This window comes from Miniopterus natalensis, chromosome 9 (genome assembly GCF_054644295.1).
Source record: "Miniopterus natalensis isolate mMinNat1 chromosome 9, mMinNat1.hap1, whole genome shotgun sequence".
NCBI lineage: Eukaryota > Metazoa > Chordata > Mammalia > Chiroptera > Miniopteridae > Miniopterus > Miniopterus natalensis.
The window spans coordinates 74,016,409-74,039,242 of NC_142089.1; the positions used below are offsets into that span (position 1 = coordinate 74,016,409).

General features: G+C 43.7%; 1 protein-coding gene across 5 annotated transcripts in view; it reads right to left on the reverse strand.

Annotated features, from left to right (window-relative positions):
- RREB1 (ras responsive element binding protein 1) overlaps window positions 1-22,834 on the reverse strand; it is a 127,688-nt gene that overhangs the window by 43,468 nt on the left and 61,386 nt on the right. For 2 of the 5 annotated variants that reach the window (XM_016202420.2, XM_016202418.2), the window contains exons 3-5: window positions 18,975-19,916; window positions 13,845-13,934; window positions 13,309-13,472 (exon numbers count right to left, since the gene is read on the reverse strand). In XM_016202420.2, coding sequence (XP_016057906.2) covers window positions 13,309-13,472; window positions 13,845-13,934; window positions 18,975-19,145 — 425 coding nt within the window. In that variant the 5' untranslated portion in view covers window positions 19,146-19,916. Of the gene's footprint in view, window positions 1-13,308; window positions 13,473-13,844; window positions 13,935-15,789; window positions 16,664-18,974; window positions 19,917-22,834 lie in introns of those variants that run through there. The other 3 variants (XM_016202419.2, XM_087820661.1, XM_087820660.1) reach the window with 3 other exon arrangements.

Below are 22,834 nucleotides of genomic sequence, written 5' to 3' on the forward strand. Positions count from 1 at the left end.
AGGAGACAGCACTCTCAGAAAGATCTAGAAGCCAGCCTAGCGTGAAGTGCAAACCTCAGGGAGGCGTTTCTGCTGGCCGCAGGCTGCTCCCGAGGCTCTCGGGCTGTGCTTGGTGAAATGCTTGGATGTTGCGTCCGCCCCAGAGCAAGCCAGTGAGATTCCACGGGCTCTGACACTGGCAATATAGCCCGCACAGGCTAGGACAAGGGGAGGTCTGCACCTTAGTCCTAATGCTCAGGTTTACCCGGCTGCCTTTGCCTCTGCTCAGGGCAAACAATAAGGGAGGTGTTGAAAAGACCACCATGTCGCCTTGTTGACTGCAACCCAGCACTCTGGTGCTGCCATAAATCGAAACTGCATAAAGTTAAGGAATCTTAATTCAGAGTAGGGGTGTGCCGGGGGTTCAGTTTCACTATCTCCACTGCTCCTCAGCCAGAGCTGCTCTCCAACCCAGACTCAAGGGTGCATTTCTGGCTGGCCCCTCACACCTGCTCTCCTGTCTCCTTTGTCCTGATGGAGGAGGCAATTCCTACTCCATCTTGGTCTCATGTAATACCTTGGTACAAACCCCTCTTTGTCGATGGGAGGATGATGCCTGAAAAACAATTTCCCCTCAATGTTCCCAATCTCTCAGCCATCCTTCAGGCAGAAGGAAGGCAACCTTTTGGCTACTGCATTCCTTTCCCCCACTTCCACACTGATACTGGAAGCTGCTGACCTCAGATTGGAATCGAGGTACACTGTCTTCCAGTTACTGTCTGAGAAAACAGAGGGCCCTTCACTGCTCAGTCTGAAGCTCCTTCCTCCTCTCCTGACTCTCAAACACAGCGTAGGAGAGCCTGGCAGGTGGCCCATGTCAATAAGCCAACCTTTAAAAAAATCCTGATTCCAGACCGTTCTATCATGCTTTAGAACCAGTACACCCTAAACCCTCTTATGCTATTTTCCTTTGCCTTTCCTTGTTTTGCTAAAACTTTCATTTGTTATAAACACGCTTTGTACAGTATTTTGCTCCCTAGATACCTGTATATAATACCCACAAAAATACATAGTATATGTTGCCATGTAAAATCACAAATTCTTAAAAACCAGACAAAAGATCTCAAACGTCGGATGTTGACCTCTATCACACCCGAAGAGGCCCCTCTTATTCACGCAGAGCTAAAATGGGCTCGCTGGCGCTTCCCTGAGCTAATCCCGGGAAGTAAGCAGAAAGCTGCCACTTTCCCTTAGGTATTTCTGGGCAGCTGCTATGCTGGAATGGAATCCCCTTCCCCAGGCTACCCTCCCTCCACTTCTTCCCTCTTCCCACGCAGCCTGGGGTCGCAGTCCCACCCTCAGAGTTGGCCCTGCAGCGGGACTCGAGTACCTATGGTCTCAGGCGATGAAGCCCATCTGAAGCTGACATTCCCACAGTCACTATCCCCGAGGGAAGGGGTCCCCATCCGCTGCTGGTGAGCGCCCTTCTGTGGCAAACAGCTCAAGAGCTCCAGGTGAGCCAGTCCCCAAGCCTCAGCGTCCTGCCAGAATGGCAGCGCTGAAGCCAGAGGCCTTCCCTGCCTTCAGCCCCGAGGCATCAGCTTCGACTTTCTCAAGATGGCAGAAGCTGCTTATTCACATCCTCTTTCTACGTGCAGAGGGGGAAGAGATGGTTATCACCGTAGCAAGGTGGTGCCAAGTCACCGTTTGCTGCTCCTCAGCTGCTTCCAAAAGAGGAACAAGTAATGCTTAGGCTGGGTCCTTCGAGATGGCCTGCGGCCACAGCGAGAAATGGGAGGTGCGGGCGGTGGGAGCAGGGGACACCATCTCTGTCATTTAGGGGCCGTGAGAGAGCCCAGGAGGAACAGGGTACCGGGATCAGTTGGTCTCTGAGGAACAATGAAAATGAGTCCAAAGAGAAATGCCACCCGTGAACACCAACTAGGTGACAGAGCCCATGCTTGATGGCAGCAGTGCAGTCACCTTTTATCTAATATGGGATTAAGGTGGCACACACTGGCCTCCGCTCATCACAGGTGACGCATCACCAGGTGATGTGCTGCAGGGAGAGGAGCACGCTGTTCTAGCAACAGGAGCCAGGGAGGGAAGGAGCCAGAAAGAAGGGGCCAAGATTTGCTTCTGATTTTAGCTGAACCTGTAACATTGCAGCCCTCAGTTTTCTCGCCTGTAGAACTAGAACAATCCTTTGGGGCCAGCTGGGTTATATAAGCACGAAGAATTAAGTGCGGACACCACATACCAATGGGCCCATTTAAGGAAATATAGTCTCTCCCCACTGAAGGCCAACAAGCTCTCCATCAACCCAGAGTCTTGGAGGAGAAAGGCCCATGGGTGCGACAACACACGCCCGAGGGGAGGCTGAGTGGGACCCTATGGCCTACGCGTGTGCACTAAGATTTCTGCGCTGCTGGTTCGCTTTTTAGTAGAGGGGTGGGGGCAGATTTTGTTGCTAATCACCTTCCTTAACAAATCAGAAAAACGTTGACAGTGAGTGGGCACGTTTGGATGTTTGCTAGCACCAGCTTGTTCAGCCCAAACAGGTTGGACAGGTTGAATATTTAAACAAAGGTGGAAAAATGCAAGGCATAGAGCAGGACGTGCTGCGGTGGGACTGCGGCCAGCACCTGCAGGTTTAAGTGAGTCTGTGATGTGACGCAGGTGACCAGGCTCGCTTTCCCGCTTCTCCTCTCAACTTTAATACTTTCGTATTATAACATGAAATAGGACACACACTCAGGATGTGCTCAAAGCGGTCAGGACAGCAGGGAGGGCAGGTGGGCGAGGAGAACGGGGCACTCCGGAGCAGCAGCCAGCTCTCCACTCTTCCTCCTACCCCAGCGAACACATACCTTCCCTTCTGTGACCTAATTTCTAGCTCTCACAAATGCCAGGCTGTTCAAGTGTGGGCAAGCAAAGGTGCTCCAGACTGCGATGCCACTCACCAGTCTTACTTGGTGCAACTGAGCTTTAGAAATATTTCAAAAAGATATGTCAAAATGACCACACTGCCTGCATGCAAGAGAACAGTTTTTCTGCATCTGCTTAATCTCCAAAAACAAACCAGTAGACAAACACTGCCTCTGCCAAACAGAAGAAAATCTAAGCTATAAACATCAGTATCCAGCCAGCCAGATGATAATAAAACTATTTAATTATGAAGCAGATCGTAAATTCAAGAATCAGTTTTAGTATGAAAAAGGCTTCACCGGTATCCCAAGCTTGGGAAGTTTTATGAGCGAGATCTTTGGTGTAACTGTCCTCCAGAGAAAATGCAGAACCAAAAGTGAGCACATTTTTGAAATATCCTTTCAGAAAAATAAAATAAGTTATTCTGACTGTTAAGGAATATTGGAAAAGAAAAACAAAGTAGAAGGGAATGTTTTAGAGAATATCAGCAAACACGAAAGAGGTTGCACAAGAGACTGTCAACTAAAATGAGTCAACTGTCAGCTTTGCTACTTTCTTATGCTTTTTATCTTATTTGAATAATAAAGTTCTATGGCAAATCACTGTGCCTGGTCCTTATTTTTAAGGTGAGGGGTAACAGACACAGCCTTATATTAGTTTCAGGTGCACAACGTCCTGATTCGCTAAGTCCACTGACCTGTTCTCTTTCTCAGGGAATAGTGGTAGCGTCCTACTCTGTGCAGATTTCTAAGATGCAAAGAATTCTGACAGGGACGACAGATGCTCATCTAATACTATAAATGTTAATCCACACGAGAAATGTAAAAACACCACAGAACAAGGAATCCCGAAAAAGGTGTTCAAGTAGTACAGATTCGCACAGTTTGGTAAAGAAACAGGCGTAAGGCACACAGCTACTCTACAAAACACCGTTCCCAGACTGCAGGTTCTCAGGACACAGCTTGTGCACCCTCAAGGTTGAAGGGCACACAGGGTCTATTGTTTTGGTTTTGAAAATACACTGGCTTACCACCAAGCAGAAGGCACCAATGGATTAAGTTTTCCTAAGGGAGACGAGAAAGGAAGGGAATACAATTTGTTGAACATCTTATGGGAACCAGAGGCTTGGCTATATATCATAGCATTTAATTCTCACAGTAACAAACTCTGTGAGCAAAACGTCGCCCTGTTCAAGATGAAGAAAGGGAGACTCCCTCTGCCATCTGTGTAGCATTGTTATCGGTCCCACCCAAAGAGGAAGGAAGAGCTCTCAAGAGGACACACAGAGAGGCCACCTTTATTTAAGCCACTACTGAAGTTCAAAATCAAAGCAAACAGGTTTCAATTCCAGTCAATGAGATGTAAAGAAAGGCTAAAAACAAATATAATCAACAGCTCAGAATTTTTTTTCTGGTTAAAAAGAAAAAAGTTTCAATGGTTATTTTTTAAAAAATGCTTTTTAAACTACACCCAAAGTATGTCTACTTCAGTACACAGAGTACTGAATGTACAGAAACTGCCCGGATGCCCGGGAAACTACCATGTACTCAATGAGCATCCACCATGTCAGGGTTGCATGTCCAGGCCAGTTCACAGGGTCACACTGTAGCATTAAAATCACTTGGGGACACCCCACAATCACCTTTGCTGAGCTGCATGTGTGGTCACAGGGCACTGATCGTCGTCAGTGACTGGATGTGCCAAGGGCTCCAAGCATCCTCAAACGATTTTCTTCCAGGTTGTCTTTCTCCCAAGGGATAGTTGTAGGTAACTGAAATGTTATTATATAACCATTTCCCCTCTTTTTTTAAACATTTCAAAGGAAGCAAATGTTCATCTTGTCCTCAGTTGGGTGACACACAGATTTTTATCCTAAAAATACTTTCTTCCCATGTGAACTAGCATGACACCGTCCTTCCCTCACAGGAGTTTGTCAGGCAGCAGGCACCTGGCGACTAGGACGTGTTTCAGGATGGAACTAGCTGAACCTCTGAGTGGTCACCTCCACTCCTGAGAAGTAGCAAGTGGCAGAGCTAGTTACAGCGTGTCTTTAGAAATTCGATATTACCACAAAGTTCAAGGGGCCCTCCCTCTTGCGGGACTCTGAGGGTAAAGAAGTGACATCCCCTTCCAAGACACTGTCCTGCCTCTGCTCCTCTGTCCTTTCATGCTGGCCACCTGTTCAAATACCCCAGTTCAGTTGTGCATGCCAAGGGCTGGCTCCGCCTGAGCATCGGAGAGCGGCTCGCTAAATTCAGAGCCTGCGTGGTCTCATTTGTCATGGAGTAGGTCACATTTCTGTGCAGCGAATGCTTTCTTCCAGCATAACAGGAACACATAAGCCTCTGCTCCTGAAGGCTGTCCATTACCCCACGGCACCCGCAGGGTGTGCGTTCCTGTGCTCGGCAACAGAAAATCACCATCACTGCGGGAGGAGAGAAAGCCCTTGGCAAACAACCAGAGGACGTTCCAGGGATTTCCCTCCCTCACCTTCACCCTCCCGATGCCACAGCAGAAAGGAGAACACATCCCTGTGCTTTGGAGAATGCATGGAGAAGCTCGTCAGGAAAGTTTGCTCCTGCCAAGGTCTTCAGTGTGTTCTTACTCTAACACATGCTCCACAACTCTCTCCATAGTTTAAGCCCATAGTTTGCAAAACAAAGAACAAAGTGGGACTTAATTTCCTATTTTCCCAAGGCAATTACGGTGTGCAGAAAAACAAAAACCATCCATTTCAGAGACAGGATTTCTTCCAAATGAGGTCTGTTTCTATCCTCTCTTTCAAGTTCATCACTCCTTCATAGTGCTGCAGCCCAGCATGGTTTGGAAAGTTTTGCAAATCACAAAGCTCGATGCCCTTTTTCCTACATCCAGCTCTCCGAGGGAGTGCTCTGGCTCAGTTTCCCAAGTTTGTTTTGGAAGACAAGCAAGGCTCAATCCAAGTTTTCAACGTGGGAGCAACTGATAAAGAGTTCTGGGAAGTCAAAAGCTGGAGCCATGGTGATGTTTCCGTGATACATATTTTGTACTTGATGGCAACCTGTTATTCTGATCAGGAACTAAGCTGTGGTTAGAAAGGTCTGGGATAAAGAATTTTCAAACCTCAAAAACACAAAAGTCCGCAGACAGGGAAGCGGCAACTTGAAATGCTACACCAGATATGGCAATCCACTGAGATGGTCTCTTCCCCAACCTTTCTCAAAATGAGCTCGAATTCGCATCACTCTTGTCTCCCTAGTTACCAAATATACAATTACTTTAAAAATATCATTTACATTTACTTACTAGAATTAAATTATAAGTTATGGGCTTTTATCAGAGCTATAATGCAACTGATTACACATAACCTAAAATGCTACCTGATTCTGTGAAGCTTGTTTTCTTTTACTAACAAATCTGTTGGGATGACTGTGTGCTGATGGTCCTCCCATAAAACTAAGATAAAGGAAACTACAAAAAGACTGACTTGTGTCCTGGCCGGGTTGTTCAGTTGGTTAGAACGTCATCCTGATAAGCCAAGGTTGTGGGTTTGAGCCCCGATCAGGACACACACAAGAATCAAACAATGACGCATAAATAAGCAGAACAACAAACTGATGCTTCTCTCTCTCTAAAACCAATCAATTAAAAAAAAAAAAAAAAAGGCTGACTCGATAGAAACAAAGATAACTAACATATCCTCATAACACGGCTAGTGGTTAAAAGAAAATAAAGTGAGCTGTTCTATAAAGTGGGCGCCTACAAAAGTACCTCAATATCAGTTAAGAATAACCTGAAACTGAAAAGAATGGAGTTCTCGGGGTCCTCGTTACACAGGCTGTAAGATGTATAACGAGGCCTCTGAGTGCTGCAGCAACACAGGCCTGGGGTGGAGCCCACAGCAGCTGCTCACAGTAAACACCAGCAGGCAAGGCCTACCTGGAGGAATGTGCACACGCGGAGATACGGGTCACATGTGCATGTGCAGGCGACCTTCAGAATGGGGGAGGGGTGAGCAGGAGGCGGGGCAGGTGAATTCCGTGCTCCTACACCAGCCCTGTGGAATCGCGCCTCAGAGAAATGCACCTTCAAATCCACACACAGGGAACCCTTCATAGCAGAGGCCCTAGGCAACCCTCCGGGGCTCAGGGGGTGTGTGTGCTGGGGATGTGCTCTGGGTGTGTCCCGTGGGCCCCGGAGGCTGCAGGCTGCAGGGTCTCTAACCGCGCAGGTCAGCATGGGCTCCGGCGCCCCCAGTCAGCTCTGCTCTACTCAGTCCTAGGTGGTCCACAGATCTCAGGCAGCAGCAGCAACAGAAGCAACATGAGAACAAGAAGTCTGGGCTTCACAAAATTCACAGTCCACTGACTTCCTTCCACGCTTTCAAAATCAAGCAAGGATGCAGCTCATCAGTTTGGGTTTTCATGGTTCCCTTTCATTCCTGCACACATGTCCTGGGGCAGCTCTGGCCCCTGATTAATGTAACACAGGTATGTGCTTAGGAGAGATCACAGCTCACCATTCGAGTTTCAGATTCTGGAACAGATCCACCGGGACAAATAAATCTAACTCCACTCTCTCTGGCACATTTTTGTAACTGTTTTCACATTTTCTTTTTTTTAAAAGTACAGTTTCACCAACAAATGAAGATGGTAAAAATTATGACTGATTACCAAAAACCAAATATTCTTTTAACCCATTATTTGCAACTTTCTTCAGAGAACATAAGATAAATGTACTGTAGTGTGATAAACTCAAATATTCTAAATAAGCTTTGTTATGAAATAGCAGATTTTGTGTAGCAAAAGGCAAAACAAAGACAAAATGATCTCTCAATTTATTCTCTGGAATTACAGGAATGGTTATGTGGTATATTTTCCCTCAGTGGCACACAAAACAACATTAGTGACCATTTATTTGTAAGTACTACTTCAACATCATCGTAAGTGCTCTGCATGTATCAGACCATGAATCCCCACAATGTTGCCACGTTAGAATAGATATCACTGCCTTCCACACATGAAGCAACTGAAAGACAGAGAGGTCAAAACTTGTCCAGGGTCACACAGCTAGGAGTGGCACACCTCCCACAGAGTATTGCAAGGGTGCGTTCAGCTCTAACAATACAGACTCAGAAACAGCCCCCACCCAAGACTTCCCCACAGTACACTGTAGGCCTTCCAAGTGCTTTCACAAACATTACTGCAATTTTTAGCACAAGTTCTAAACAAGGTTTTACTATGCCATTTCGTTAAAGTATAGAAAAATTAAGCGACTGCTGCAAAGTTCTGCAGAATTAGGACTAGCACTTGATCCCCAACAATCAGTCCTCTCCTTCAAATCAAGATGATGCACAAAAAATAAAATCAGTACAAGGGCCAAATTACACAAACAACCCTAAGGCCTACTTTAAAAAAATACTTATAATAAATAGTAATTTACCAACAACTTCAATATACACTGTTCATAAATGAGGAATGTATCTTAGGATAATATCAAGGGCAGTGCTATAAAAAATTCAAAATCGTTTCTAAGTCTATCCACACAGACCCAAACAACACACAACACACAAAAACTTATGGGCTGTGACTAAGGCATGTTTAAAGGGAAATTTACAGCTGTAAATACCAATGTTAAGAAAAGAAGTCCTCGAACCAATAACCTCATCTTCTCTACCTTAAAACACTGAAAAAGAGCAAAGTAAACCTAACACAAGCCGAGGGAAGGAAACAATGTTTAGAGCAGAAAATTAATACAATAGAGGACAGAAAAGCAAGAGGAAAATCAATGAAATGAAAACTGTTTCTTTGAAAAGACCAACAATGCTGACAAGTGTTTAGCTAGACTGACTAAGGAAAAAGACAAAGAAGACTCAAATTATCAAAATCATAAATGAAAGAGGGTCCAATACCACCGACTTCACAAAATAAAAACAATTATGGGGGGGTACTATGAACAACTGTATGCCAACCGATTAGATCACTTATAAAAATGGCCAGATTCCTACAAAAGACATAAACTACTAAAACTGACTCAAGAAAAAATAGAAAATATGAACAGACCTATCACAAACAAAGAGACTGAATTAGTAATTTAAAAACTTCTCAGTGGCTTCCCTGGCGAATTCCACCACATATTTCAAGAAGAACTAATACAAACTCTTCACAAAGTCTTTCAAAAAACAGGAGGAGGAAATAACTTCCTGAATCCCTCTATGAGGCTTATATTAATTACCCTGATACAGAAACCAGATTAAAGAAAAGAACACTACAGACCAATATCTCTCATGATCACTGGCGAAGAAGTCTAACAAAATACTAGCAAATCAAATCCATCAATATATGAAAATGATTATACATTGTGACCAAGTGGGATTTATCCCAGGAATAAAATTAGTTTAACATCCAAAACTTGACCATCTCAGTAGATGCAGAAAAAGCATTTGACAAAATCCAACACCCTTTCATGATAAAAACACTCAGCTAACCAGGAATAGAATGGAAACTGAAAATGATGAAAGGGCATTGATGAAAAACCCACAACTACCATCATATTTAACGGGAAAAGACTGGACGCTTCTCCCTAAGGTCAGAAATAAGTCAAGGGTGTCCATCTCTTTACTTGTACTTAACATTGTACTGGAGGACCTAGTGAGGGCTAGCAGGCAACAAAAATAAACAAAAGGCAACCAGGTTAGTTTCAAAGGAAGAAGTAAAACTATCTCTATTTGCAGATGACACAATCTTGTATACAGGAGAGCCTAAGGAATTCACTAAGTAACTATAAGAATGAATACACAAGGTCAGCAAGGTTGCAGCAATGAGATCAACATAAAGTCCGAACTGTATTTTCATACAACTAGAAACACACAATCAAAAATGAAATTAGAAAACAATCCCACTTACGATACCACTAAAAAGAATACAACACTTAGGAATAAATTTAACAAAATATAAAACTTGCCTCTGAAAACTAGAAAACACAGTTGAAAGGAATCCAGTAAGATCTATGTAAATGGAAAATAGCCCATGATTAAAAATTTAGTATTATGATGGCAATGCCCCCAAATTGATCCACACATTTTGCAACCCCGTAATTATTCCAGATGCTTTCTTTGAAAAACAAACAAACAAACAAACAACCTGACAAGCTAACCCTAAAATTCATACAAAAATGCAAGCAACCCGGAAAAGCCAAGACAACCTTTTAAAAAATATCTAAGTTAGAGGATCCATACCTCCTGGTTTCAAAACTTACAAGAAAGCTACAGTAATTAATACAGTGTTAGCCTCAGGAAAGACATATAGATCAACGAAACTTAGTAGAGAACTAAATCCTTACATTTATGGTCAACTGAATTTTGATAAGGGTAGCAAGACAATTCAATGGGGAAAGAAAAGTCTTTCCAAAAAAAGTGCAAAAATCTGACCTTGGACCCCCCCTTCCTTGCACTATATGCAAATATTAACCTCAAAGAGATCATAGACATACGTGTAAGAATTAAAATTATGAAACTCATGAGATTCTACTTCAAGCCCAGTAGCATGGCTGTAATGAAAAAGACAGAGACAGACAGTAACAAGTGTTAACAAAGATGCAGAAAAATTGGAACCCTCACCCGTTGCTGGTGGGAACATAAAATGATGGTGCAGCTGCTCTGGAAAACAGTGAGGCAGCTCCTCAAAATGTTAAACATGGAGTTACCACATGACTCAGTAATTCCACTCCTAAGTATCTACCCAGGAGAAATAAACACATGCGTCCACACAAAAAACTGTTCAATAATGCTCTCAGCAGCATTATTCATAATAGCCAAAAAGTGGAAATGACTCAAAGGTCCACCAATTGAGGATTAAGTAAAACGTGGTATCCATATAATGGGCTATTACTTGACAATAAAAAGAATGAAGTACTAACACATGCTACAACATAGAGGAATCTTGACAACATTATGCTAAACGAAAGAAGCCAGTCACAGAAGACACATTATATAATTCCATTTATATGAACTGTCCAGAACATGCAAATCCAGAGACAGGAAATAGGCTAGTGTTTTCCTAGGGCTGGAGGGTGGGAAGTAATGGGAAGTGACTGCTTATGGGTATGGGTTTCTTTTGGGGGTGATGAAAATATTGTCAAATTGATTATAGCGATGGCTGCATAATCCTGTGAATATACTAAAACCATTAAACTGCATACTTTAAATGGGTAAAATGTAATGTATAATATATAAATTATATCTCATAAAGACGTAAACAAATAAAATAGAAATTGCTTAGCCCAGTGCCAGATGCATAGTGCGCTGTAACTTCAGTTATGATTATTTATAAAATGTGTTGTCAGAGACATCACTGTAGAAGGCAGTATGTATGCCTTTCTATAGGTGTACTTAACATGTGTCGTACTCAATCACAGATATTGTCTCAAAATACAAATTTTTAAAATCAGGCGTGATTGGGCCTAAGACCAGCGGTGGCTTGTGGAGGACCATAAGCGGTAAGTAGTCAGGGCTAGAGCAGCCAGGAGGGAAAGCACCCCATCGCGTCACCCTCTGCCAAAGTAGAGTTGGCCCTGGGGAGGCCCGCTGGGCAGAGGGCTCAGTAAGACAGAGCAGGGGAACTGCCCTCGAAGGGGACAGCGCCACCACCTCTTGGAGCAGATTCTGAGAGGACCTTTTTTTTTTGGGGGGCGGTTGGGGGAGATAGGAGGAGCGGGCAAAACACAACAAAATGGCAAAGAGAAGGCAAAATCATACCAACAGGCTGATATGGTGGCAAAAAAGCAAAAAGCTAAAAGGTACCATATATTTAAAAGTGGCAACTGTAATTCACTTCCTTCTTTGTACCCAAAACTCCTACCAGGAGAGGAGGCGCAGAGAGAGAATTGAACTTTTTATATGGAAAACAAAACAAAACACTTTATAAAAATTATTTAAAGTACTGATACCTTTCAGAGAGTCATACTCTACTTCTAGGAGTTGGGACTGGGAAATTCATAGGCTTTAAATTACTGCAGAACTACTTGGAAATGCGAACACTGGACAACGCCCATTGCGTGCTCACCGTGTGCTGAGAATTGTGTGTACTTATTTCTTAGCCCTCATTCTAGTCCAGTGACACGGGTATAAAATCTCACGTTAACGAGGGAGTAACTGAGGCGCACAGTTTAAGGAGCTTGCTCAAGGGTGGGACATGGGCAAGTGGCAGAGCTGAAATCTGCAATCAGGGGCCTAATTTCAAAATCCAGAAATTTACCATTATACTTGTATGTCCCAAGTATACCATCAGGGGTTCATCTCATATTAGTATTTATATGTAATAAAACAGCAATTTCACAATAATTATATAAAGTTTTCTTTTGAAATAAATATGGAAAAAAAGATGTTAGTCAACTTTAAAAAAGAAAGCACTCTAACTAACACCTAGAAGGAAATATAGAAAAATAAAAATAGCCTGATTTTCTGAGGTGAAATTTTGAGTCCCTTCAAAAAATTGTCCTAGAATTCTAATGTTCCCAACATGTTTGTGCTTAAAAAAAGCATTTAAAAAAAAAGTCTATTCTGCCCTGGCCAGTGTGGCTCGGTGGTTAGAGCATCAGCCTGGGCACTGAAGGGTCACGGGTTTGACTCCCAGTCAAGGGCACGTATCTGGGTTACAGGTTCGATTCCTGGCCCCAGTCGGGGTGTGTTCAGGAGGCAACCAATTGATGTGTCTCTCTCACATTGATGTTTCTCTCTCCCCTCCCCCCACTCTCTCTAAATATCAATGGAAAAAATGTTCTTGGGTGCGGATTAATAACAACAAAAAAGTCAGTTCTATCCCTAAAAACATATGTAATCATTCTATAAAGTATATTTTCCATTGATTCATTCCACAAAATTTTAATATGCCCACCACAGAGCTCCCTCCCGCTTCTGAGTGCGCCTCTTTCCCCTCTAGAAGTAAATTCTTGATGTTTATCAGATTTTCTATTTCTTCCTTTTATCCTATCTTACCCTGAAGCTCCAGGATCAGGGAACTTAACTATTTATTCAAAGGTCCCAGAAATTTTTCATAGAGAGAAAGATCTGCAGGGAACCTAGTAGGCATATGCAACTAGTTTTAAAAAGGCAAAGTTACTGTGCTATTCCTTGAGGGTTCCTCTGTATCTGATAAGCTGCCCACCTTTGGCACCAGAACAGAGAAATTGCAACTGGTAAAGGGGGGAGGACTCTAATCCCCAAAGGGCCAAAGACCTAGCCCAGGTACTTCTGTTTCCCAGAATGAGACACCTCTAATACTCCGGAGATAGTATGCATAGGCAAACAAAACCATCTCTGGCTTTTCCATACAGTGAACCAGATTCAGAACTCTTCATGTTTTCAGGCAAGTCCTCTCTCTGATGATGGCTGAGAGGAACCAGGCCAAGGCGGCCCTCACCCACCTGTGCATGTTCCCATTGGTGGTAAAAGACTGGCCACACACAGTGCACTTGTAAGGCCTCTCGCCAGAGTGCACCAGCATGTGGCGGTCCAGGGAGCTGGCCGAGCTCAGAGACTTCCCGCAGATGCTGCACGAATGGTCTGCCCCTCCAGTGTCTGTGTTGTGCTGCAGAAAGCAATCACCACAGTGGTCACTTAAGATGGGTCAAAACTCGGTAACGCAAACTCAGAGCTTTATCATAAAACCAGTAAGGCTTCTCAGCTATTTTTTTCTGTTTCACGTACGATGCAAAGTCTTCTGTTATATGTGTTCAGTGAACTCAATATTTGCTAATTTCTGAAAAGGTATTCTGTGATGACCTGGGACGTTGTCACAATTACACAGACCAAAAAAAATTATTTCATCACCACCTCTCAAAATAATGAAAATATTAAATCTAAATTAAACACAACCACAATTTATACGCTGAGATCAAATCACCTTGTCCTCTCTTAATGAAGAATGATTTGAAACAAAAGTATAAAAGCAGCAGCAAACCTGACGAATGTGCATAGTTAACTGGTGCTGTGTAGTGCAAATCTTTTCACACAGGGGACAGTTGTAGGAAGACTTCTCCTCTTTCGTTTCCTGGAAAGACATAATAAAAGGGAGAATCAATTTCACCTCGCAGTAAACTGGTGCCTATTCTCTCTGTCACGAGCACCTTGTCTCACAAGCTGCCACAATGAGATGGCTGAGGGGATGGGCTCTGGAGCGCCTGGTACGCGCTTGGGCAAGTCGCCGAACTGTTGGCCCTCAGTTTCCTCATTTGTAAAATGGAAAGAACAGCATCTATCCCATCACACTGTGATGAGGATTAGTTCAGTCAGCACATGTAAAGCACTGGAAGAGTGCCTGACACAGGGTAAGTGCTCAATAAGGACTAGTGCTCTTATTAGACGTCTTCCAATTAATCATCAGTGATGGCGAAAAATTAAGCATTAAGTCACGGCAGAGCTAGAAAGGAATATATTTCTCCCCAAGTCTGACCCAGGCTCCTGCTACTCTTTTCCACCTGTTCTCGGGGCTCCCAAGAACACATGAGAGGTAACGAAGTTCTCATGACGAAAACCCACCCTCCCAATGGTGGCAACGGGCGGAGCCTCAGGGCCCACCTGTGTGCCCAGCAGGCATCAACATGACCCTTCATTCCCTGCTGGGCGCCTCGACACTGCTCGTAAATAGTAAGAATAAGAATGCTGGCCTGTACTTGGAGAAGGGGTTCGTTTTATGTTCCTTCAAAACACAAAGGCCAAGCTGCGCTCAAGCAGTATAGTTTACCTTTTTAAGGAAAGTGACAAGCTCCTTCACTACCTGTACAACTCCTCTTTCAAAATAATTCAGGGGGGCTGTCATGGATGTGCTGTCGCAGCCTTCTCACACACACGATCCTGAGCACCACAGGTCTCTGTTCTCATCCCCCAAGCCAACCAGATCAAGGCCTGGAAACCTCTCCCAGGAATGTGGAATTGAGATGCTCAGAGACTACAAGGTCTGTGGATTTCCAAACATCAGCGGAATCACCCGAGGAGGTTTCTGAGCTTTCTCAATCAGACTCACAACAGGCTGGGTCAGAATCACTGGGGTAAGGGGAACTGAACCCCAAGACTCTATGTGCCCAGGTTTGGGGATGACTAAGTTACTAAGTTAGGTGATCACTAACACTTGAATGGAAAGTTCATGCAGGGTTGGGGCGGGACCCAGCAGCTTGCTGAGCCCAAGCCACGATGTGTAGCCGGGGAAGACGTCTGTGCTAACGGAAGTGGGAGACCGGGCAGCCGGAGAGAGCCGGGAGGGCTGGACCCTTGGGCACCTTTCAACAGACCTCTTTTTTCCTTATGCTCATTTCAGTGAGTTTCTGTTCCTCGCAAATAATACCAATTATAGAGCACTTACCATGTGCTAAACTCTGTACGTATAAAAACGTCCGTTTTTTCACAACCACTAAAAGAGACAGCCACTATTATGGATCCCTTTTTCTGGATGAGGAAACTGGGGCACAGAGAGGCAAGTAACCTGCCCCAAATCAGAGAACTATTACATAGAGCCAGGATTAAAACTCAGGCGAGCTGCTCAACAGCCCATGCCCTAAACCACCATGCTATATAAGTGTGACCAAAAAAAAAAAAAAAAAAAAAAAGACGCACTCCAAGGCACAGAAAAGAAACACCTTGTGGTTGGCTTATGAGAGATGATGAAAATAAAAGTCGCCCTGAAGACTATAAAAACAAATGGCACCACACACAGACAGGGTGGAACGAACGCACGATGAGGCCTAGTTTGCAGCTGCCGACGTGGCGCCCTCTCACTCTCCAAAGACCGGCAAGCCTCCTTTTAAGCAATACAGCCGTCCCCCCTTATCTGCAGTTTCGCTTTTCATGGTTTCAGTTACCCACGGTACAAAAATATTAAACGGAAAATTCCAAAAATAAACAATTCATACGTTTCGAATTGTGTGCCTCCTGCGCAGCGTGATGAAATCTCACGCCATCCTGCTGTCCGCCTGGGACGTGAATCATCCCTTTGTCCAGCGTCTCCAGGCTGTACACACAGTCACTTAGTAGCTGTCTTGGTTATCAGATCAACTGTTGAGGTATCACAGCGCTTATGTTCAAGTAGCCCTTATTTTACTCAGTAATGGCCCCAAAGAGCAAGAGTAGTGATGCAGGCAATTCAAGTGTGCCAAAGAGAAGCCACAAAGTGCTTCCTTTAGTGAAAAGTTTTGTATGTATAGGAAAAATCATGGTATATATAGGGCCCAGTACTATCTACAGTTCAGGCACCCACTGGGGGTCTTGGAAAGTAACCCCTGTGGACAAACCATTTTCTAGTCTGTGGCACTGGGTCTGAGAACTAGGTATGCTATATATTTTTGACTCTCAAATTTTAAAAAATTACAGGTATCAATTAACCCAGAGACAGTAAAAAGCATGCCAATGTCACTGAATCATCTGGAGACTTCCACTCCTCCCAGGGGTACAATGTATGTGTCTGGGGTGGGGTGGGGGTGTCATACCTTCTCAGCCCAGTTCTACTACACTCAGAATGGAGCTGGCCAAGAACCACCAAATAAAAACCAAAAACAGAAGTAGCAACGACAAAATAGGAGCACTCACTATCATAATGAGAAATGCCTCACAGCTGGGCCAAAATTCAGTCTTGGATTTTTTCGATGAATTATTAGATTAGCAATAATATATACTTAAAAAATATTTTAAAAGAAAAATATTTTAGAGGAAGATTCATCAGTAGGATGCGAATAAATGTTAAAAAGCCAGGTCCTCGAGTGACCAGCTTCTTGAGGCAAATTTAAAAAAAAAAAAAAAAAAAAAAAATCATCTTTCGTTCACCTCGAGGTAGGTAGCAGACATACACTGAGCAGCTCGTGGGCTAACTGGCACTGCTTCTGGGGCTTATCATGATCTGGACCCAGACTCGCTCTGAGGCTCACAGAGGCGCGCTGCAGGCCATAATGCCGGCCCACAAAATCCATGGTGCTCTGGGAAAAGGAAGTCTGTGAACTCGGATCCAGCTTTTAGGAACGAACCAAACAGAAAAGACAGCATCGTGATGCTGGAAGGAGCCCTACTGGATAGTTCTGAACCCAGTTATTGGGGCCATGCTAGTGGAAAGAGCACACTTTCTGAGCTGACAGATAAAATTAGCAGCTAACGTGATAACTAACCATTCCATAACGAAACGATCTGGCACCCGTGTCAGCGTCCAGCTTGGGCTAATCTGTCCTGGAGCTCGGCGCGAGCTCCCGCGGGCCTCCTCCCAAGGCTCCCTCTCAGCCGTCCCCATCCGCTCCCAGGTGAGGCTGAAGCTCTCTCTCCCCCCCACCGCATTCGGCTCTTGTTTTTCCTTCCAGTGCACTGTCTTTCCCATGCTACCTCTGGCCCAGACTTCCCTTTCAAAAAAGAACCAAAAAGAACCCGAGGAACCCTGGAGGCACAGGAGGTAGATGAAAAATAGCCCGGGTGCATACCTGTACCATTTGCTTCACCACACTTGCATAGTCATGCCCAATTACCACCCAGGGACAGAAGGGCTGTGTGTCCCCTCCTAGGGCTCTACCTACTGTCTCTGAACCACTGGGAGAGGGCCGGAGCCTGGACTGGTGCCAACTCTGCCTGAGCTGGGCAACGTCAGGCTATTTAAAGGGGAGGTGATCCCTACCTACCCCTTTCTTCTGGTAGAACAGAGAAGAAATAGGAGACAATGACCTGGTCTATGTCATTCATCCCCAAATGCCTGACACCCGGGTGCAGTACCTGGCTGGAATTAGGAGCCAGTATATACTGTGAAATGAGTGAATGGGTGGAGAGATGAAAGAACAGATGGATGGATAGACAGTCATGTGAGAGTGGAAATAAACCTTTGTTTCCCAGAGCTAGCGCTCCTTCTCGACTCAGGCCACAGTCATACAGGCTGAGTATTTTCTCAGGAACCCAGAGGAAGAGGCACGTGGAGACGAGGGAAAAGAGAGAGAAAAAGGTGTCAATGTTCTAACCCTAAAACACTGTTTAACTCTGTCAAGTCTTCAGCCTTGAGAAAGGTGTGGAGAAAATGGACACTCTCCCATGCTGAAGGGATTTTAGGCTGGTGCAACTTTTCCTGGAGAGCAAGTTACATCGAAAGTTTTAATTAATGTTTTACCTCTAATAATTTATAGAAAACCATCATAGATGTGCTCAGACAATTCTGTTTAAGGACAGTCACTGTAGGGTTGTTAATAAAACAAATTAATTCACAAGAGCGAACAAGGTTACTTTTGTCTCTATCCCTGGTATCTAGACAAACTCTTACGACTGCCTGCTCCCTAAGGATTTGATATAACCCCATTAAATCAGTTAAACCCAAAGCTAAATGCGGTTCATGTCATATGGATTCAGAGGGGAAACGAGAACTATTTACTCTCTACCTCATCCTTGAGCTTCGTTGAACATGCTGCTAACAGGACAGTAACCACTTTGCAAGTGCCCCTTTGCATGTCAATTAGAAGATTCATCTCATTTCCCGATGGAGGAGACTGGACTTTGACTACATCATTAATCCTCCCAGTCCCTGCCCACTCAGTTGCTCTTTCCCTCTTCTCCTGATCTGATGCCCACTACAAGTTCAAAAGGACTAAATCGCCTCTTAAGTGGAATTCTCTGGAGCCAAATTCTGTGCTTTGTCAAGGATGGGAAGCTGGAGAGCAGCCCTAGCACAACCAGTACTTATTTGCTCCCTAATCGGAAGACACTTAAAAACACAATCAAGGAGGTGGCTTTGGAAACCAACTTAACCAGCGGGTGAGTAAGGAAATGAACCTCACAGTACAGGACTAAGTTAAATTCTCTGCCTTGGCCATCAAATGAAGAAAGCTGGCAATCAAATCAAATCAAATCACAGGGCAGAGAATCAGGTGCCTTTACCAATACTGACACCACAACATAGAAAACTGAAATAAACTATGAAAAGTTTGCATTCAAAAAATGATCACAACCTCTGGGTATGTCTGTTTATATCTCAATACATCCCAGATTTTGTCTTAGCAAGCTGAGGCTCAAGGGAACATCCTTCTCCCAATGTTCTCAGGGACTGAAGCCACCAGATGTCACCACCTAGTACACAGAAGCTTACCTGGTTCCTTCTGCCAATCCGATTTGGTCCTGGAGGCTTCATGGGGGACTTGACGCTCTGGGGGCTCCCGCCATTCTCGGCGACCTTCCCTACACTCATTACTGCTGACATCATGGTGTTGATGGAAGACAAGTCTGAACCTTCCAAGCCAATGGGCGAACTTGACATCATTGGGACAAGGGTTTAAGCTTCTAAGAAGCCTCTGCCATAGAACTGAAAATTGGAAATTGCTGATGTGATCATTGGGAAATTTAGGCATCTGTCAGAGCCAGGTGGCCCTGGCCATGGCTACCATAACTGTGAGTCAGGCTAAAACACCTAAAACCCTGTCTTCAGTTCAAGAGGACACTCACATCCATGACTTAAGCTTTCATCTAAATGAAGTGCTGTCATATCAAAGAAAAACCTTACTTCCTTTCTAAGTGTATGCCACCAATACAACTCCCAAGGCCACCTGAGGCAGGTCTCTTTGCCTTTCCTAATCTTTCATTAGGCAGAGTGGCAAAGGCTGAGCCAACAATTAGGAAGCCCAGGGAGCTGCCACTGGCCAGCACCCTCCTCATAACCTAACTCATTTACTGCTACAGGAATGTAGACCTGACAACTTAGAAATCAGCAGGTTTTACTGAACTCCACTGCCGCAAGCCAGTGATTTCAATGGGGCCCAAACTGTAAGACAACTGAGGTGCCAACCCTATCAAAGATTAGAACCAAATTTCAAATCAACATAAAAAAGACTGCTTCTTAAAAAATACAAATAGGTAATGTACCTATACCCCAGAAAATGGAAGGAAGAAAGCCCAGCCCACTGCCAATTACCTCCATTTTCTGCCCCAACTGATACACTATGAGATTTTCCCTTGCTATAGCTATATCCACGTGGAGTAGGAAATGAGTCTGCGTTTCACTTCTTTTTTTTCTTCTCGGTATCACTCGTTGACACTGGAAGGGAAGCAAAGGCAAAAAGATTCAGTGCATATATTTTCCCTTAGTGAAAAAAAGATTGAAATCATTTATTTGCTGTAATCTCAGACCACAAAATTCAGGAGAACACAGGGAGCACAAGTGAGAGGCGATTTCTAAGTCTTCTTTTTCTTCCAAAACCATATTTTGTGGCTGCATTTCAACCTTAACTGATGTTCCCTACAGTGCTGTCACCCTCATTCCCAACAGCTAGAACTATTCTGTGGTATTTTACTTTCTGAAGCCTATATTTGTTTGTGTGTATACATGTGCACGCACATGTATATGTGTGTGTGTATATATACACACACCAGATTTTCTTTCACATTCTACCCCATACCCCATAAGGACACTCAGACTCCTACTTGACCCACTTCTCACCTCTACCTAAAACTCACCAAAGACAAGGGAGCTGAGGAACTCATTAAAGGCTCATAGTTCAGAAGGTATTAGGTCAGACCTAAAGGAAACCAGGTAACGTGAAAAGAGTGATCAAAGGGAAAACTGGCCCACGGCCACATCAAAAACCTACCTCCTTCAGGCCTTTTCTAGTTGTAGTCCTTGCAACTAAAAGTCGAGGGCTATAGGTATGGCCAGATGTGAGTCTACAGGTAAACGATTTCCCTCATTTTAAATGGGAAGGCATTTCGTAGCTGAAGCCTGCCGGTGGGCCACGCACCCTGCTCTCCACAGTGTGCATGAGCAAACCTGACCAGTCCACAACTGCCATGAAAGATCAAGCTCATTATCTAACAGCAAAGTGAATGCTTAGGGAGAACACCAGGAAGAACATGATTTCCTGTGGTTTCCTCCTCCAGCTTCAGGCAGTGTGACTGGGGACAAGACAAGTGGCAACACCCCGAACAGCTACGAGTGTGTCCAGCACCAGAGCAGGAGAGGCCTGGGAACATAACTTCATTAAGTGATATTGTCATCAGCTCAGAATCCCAAGCTAAAATCCTCCCAGAAAAGTCAGAGAGGATCTCAGGAACAGTACTTCTCTTGTCAAGAGACAAAATGTGCCTTCTTGTTAATAAACATTTTGAAGATATGAACCTAATGGTTTTCCAAATGGTAGATGAAAGGACTAAATGCAGAAACACCGAAAGAAACCTGCTTCAGCCTCACCCCACCCTCACATATTTCCTCATAAAGAGGAAAGTGGTGATCAAAACTAAAGGAGAGATAACACTGTCTTCCTACGAGTTTCCCCATGCTAGAAGACCATTGAAACTTATCAAAGATTGTGCTTCAAACTTCCCATTTTTAACTGTCTTTGAAAGTTTGCTTGGAAGATTTCTCTTTAAGAAAGACCACGTGATGCAAGTGCACACACGTAAGTGCACACACACCTCAATTCCGGTGTAATGGGTTTCTAACAAAAGTATCATGGGTCCCCTAGAATTGTAATCAATCACCATGTAATTATTTGATTCAAATAAGTGGACACCTTCAATACCAAAATCACCTTCATTCTTTTAAAGATACTTCCTCCCTAGTTTTAATGTACATCAAGTTATAAATAAATGACTAGAAATCTTCTTTACTATAATTATGCCAGTAAAGAGAAAATCAATCTTTCTACCAATTTATAGTAGGAGTTTAGAAGAGGATTGTGCTTTCGTCCTATGACTCTACTTAAAAAATAATAACGTGGCAGAGCTTACCAAGTCTGAAAGTAGGTTAGAATAAACACCTCTAGGCCTTAATATAAAATTTTAAGTTAAAATGAAAAATAAATTTAATTCTATCATTGTACAGGGAAAGAAATTGGAGAGGAAGGAAACATTCAATATGAGATTAACAAAAAAACATTCACCAAGCAGAGCCAAATTGATGGTAAGAATTTTTGTCACTGTCACTATAACGTCAAAGACACAATCTTGCAAACCTCCTAAGTGCATTAAATAGAGAATATCTAGCAATAGTCAAGACAGCTAATCAGCATATGGACTGAAAGTCGCAAGGGCTCATCCCAACTGGAAAGGAGAAAGGGCATTCAAACTTGCTGATTCCCATTTTGTCCCGAAAAAGACACTTGCTAAACTGATTTCTTCTTTTGGGATAAAGTGTGACATAAGCTGATGACACCAAGACCACTTACACTTAATTCCTTTTCCTGGTTTAAAGGTAAGTAAATAGTAATTAAAAAAAGAAACATAGAGACTGCTTATCTCTGTTCGGAAAGCGCAATGAACAAAATGAAAGCCGCAGCTACACTGTTTGAAGAGCCGGGGCACTCATTCCTGAAGAGCTGTTGGAGAAGCAACTCACCCCACCCCTCGGAGCTACTGTAAGCTTTTACTCCAGTTTGCTCTTATCCCGGAATTCTCCTTTGTGACCATGGTGTGGGGAAGGAGGAAAAGAACCTGGTGTGAAACACAGTGTAGCACATTCTTCCATGAGGAGGAAACAATCTACTTAAACATTGAGCTCATCTTTGCGCTAATTTAACCAGAGGCCAGTGGGCCAGTCATTCGCCAATTCTACCTACCCCATGCCCAACCCCAGACTCCATTAGAGTAATAACCCAAACTAATTAACCTAAACCTACTGATACTTCATCTCTGGGAATGAAAGATAAGTTTAACAGTTTAAGGTCCATTTACAAAGCACATTTTTCTTTATGGATATTTATAGTCTTAATATTTTTATTGTCTCCTTTGCCCTATTGCTACTCCCTGACAACATTCTGTACATCAGCCCCACCACTGCAAATAATAATAATAATAAATAAAATAAAAATCACTGGTCCCATTCTAATATAATCTTCTCCAACTGGAATCAGAGGGGATTGGGAACTCAGATGAAATTCCCAAATCACAGATATGAAAAGAAATCATCATCTTCATGGACATGGCCAAACGGACTGGCCTGGTGTTCCAGTTTTTAACATA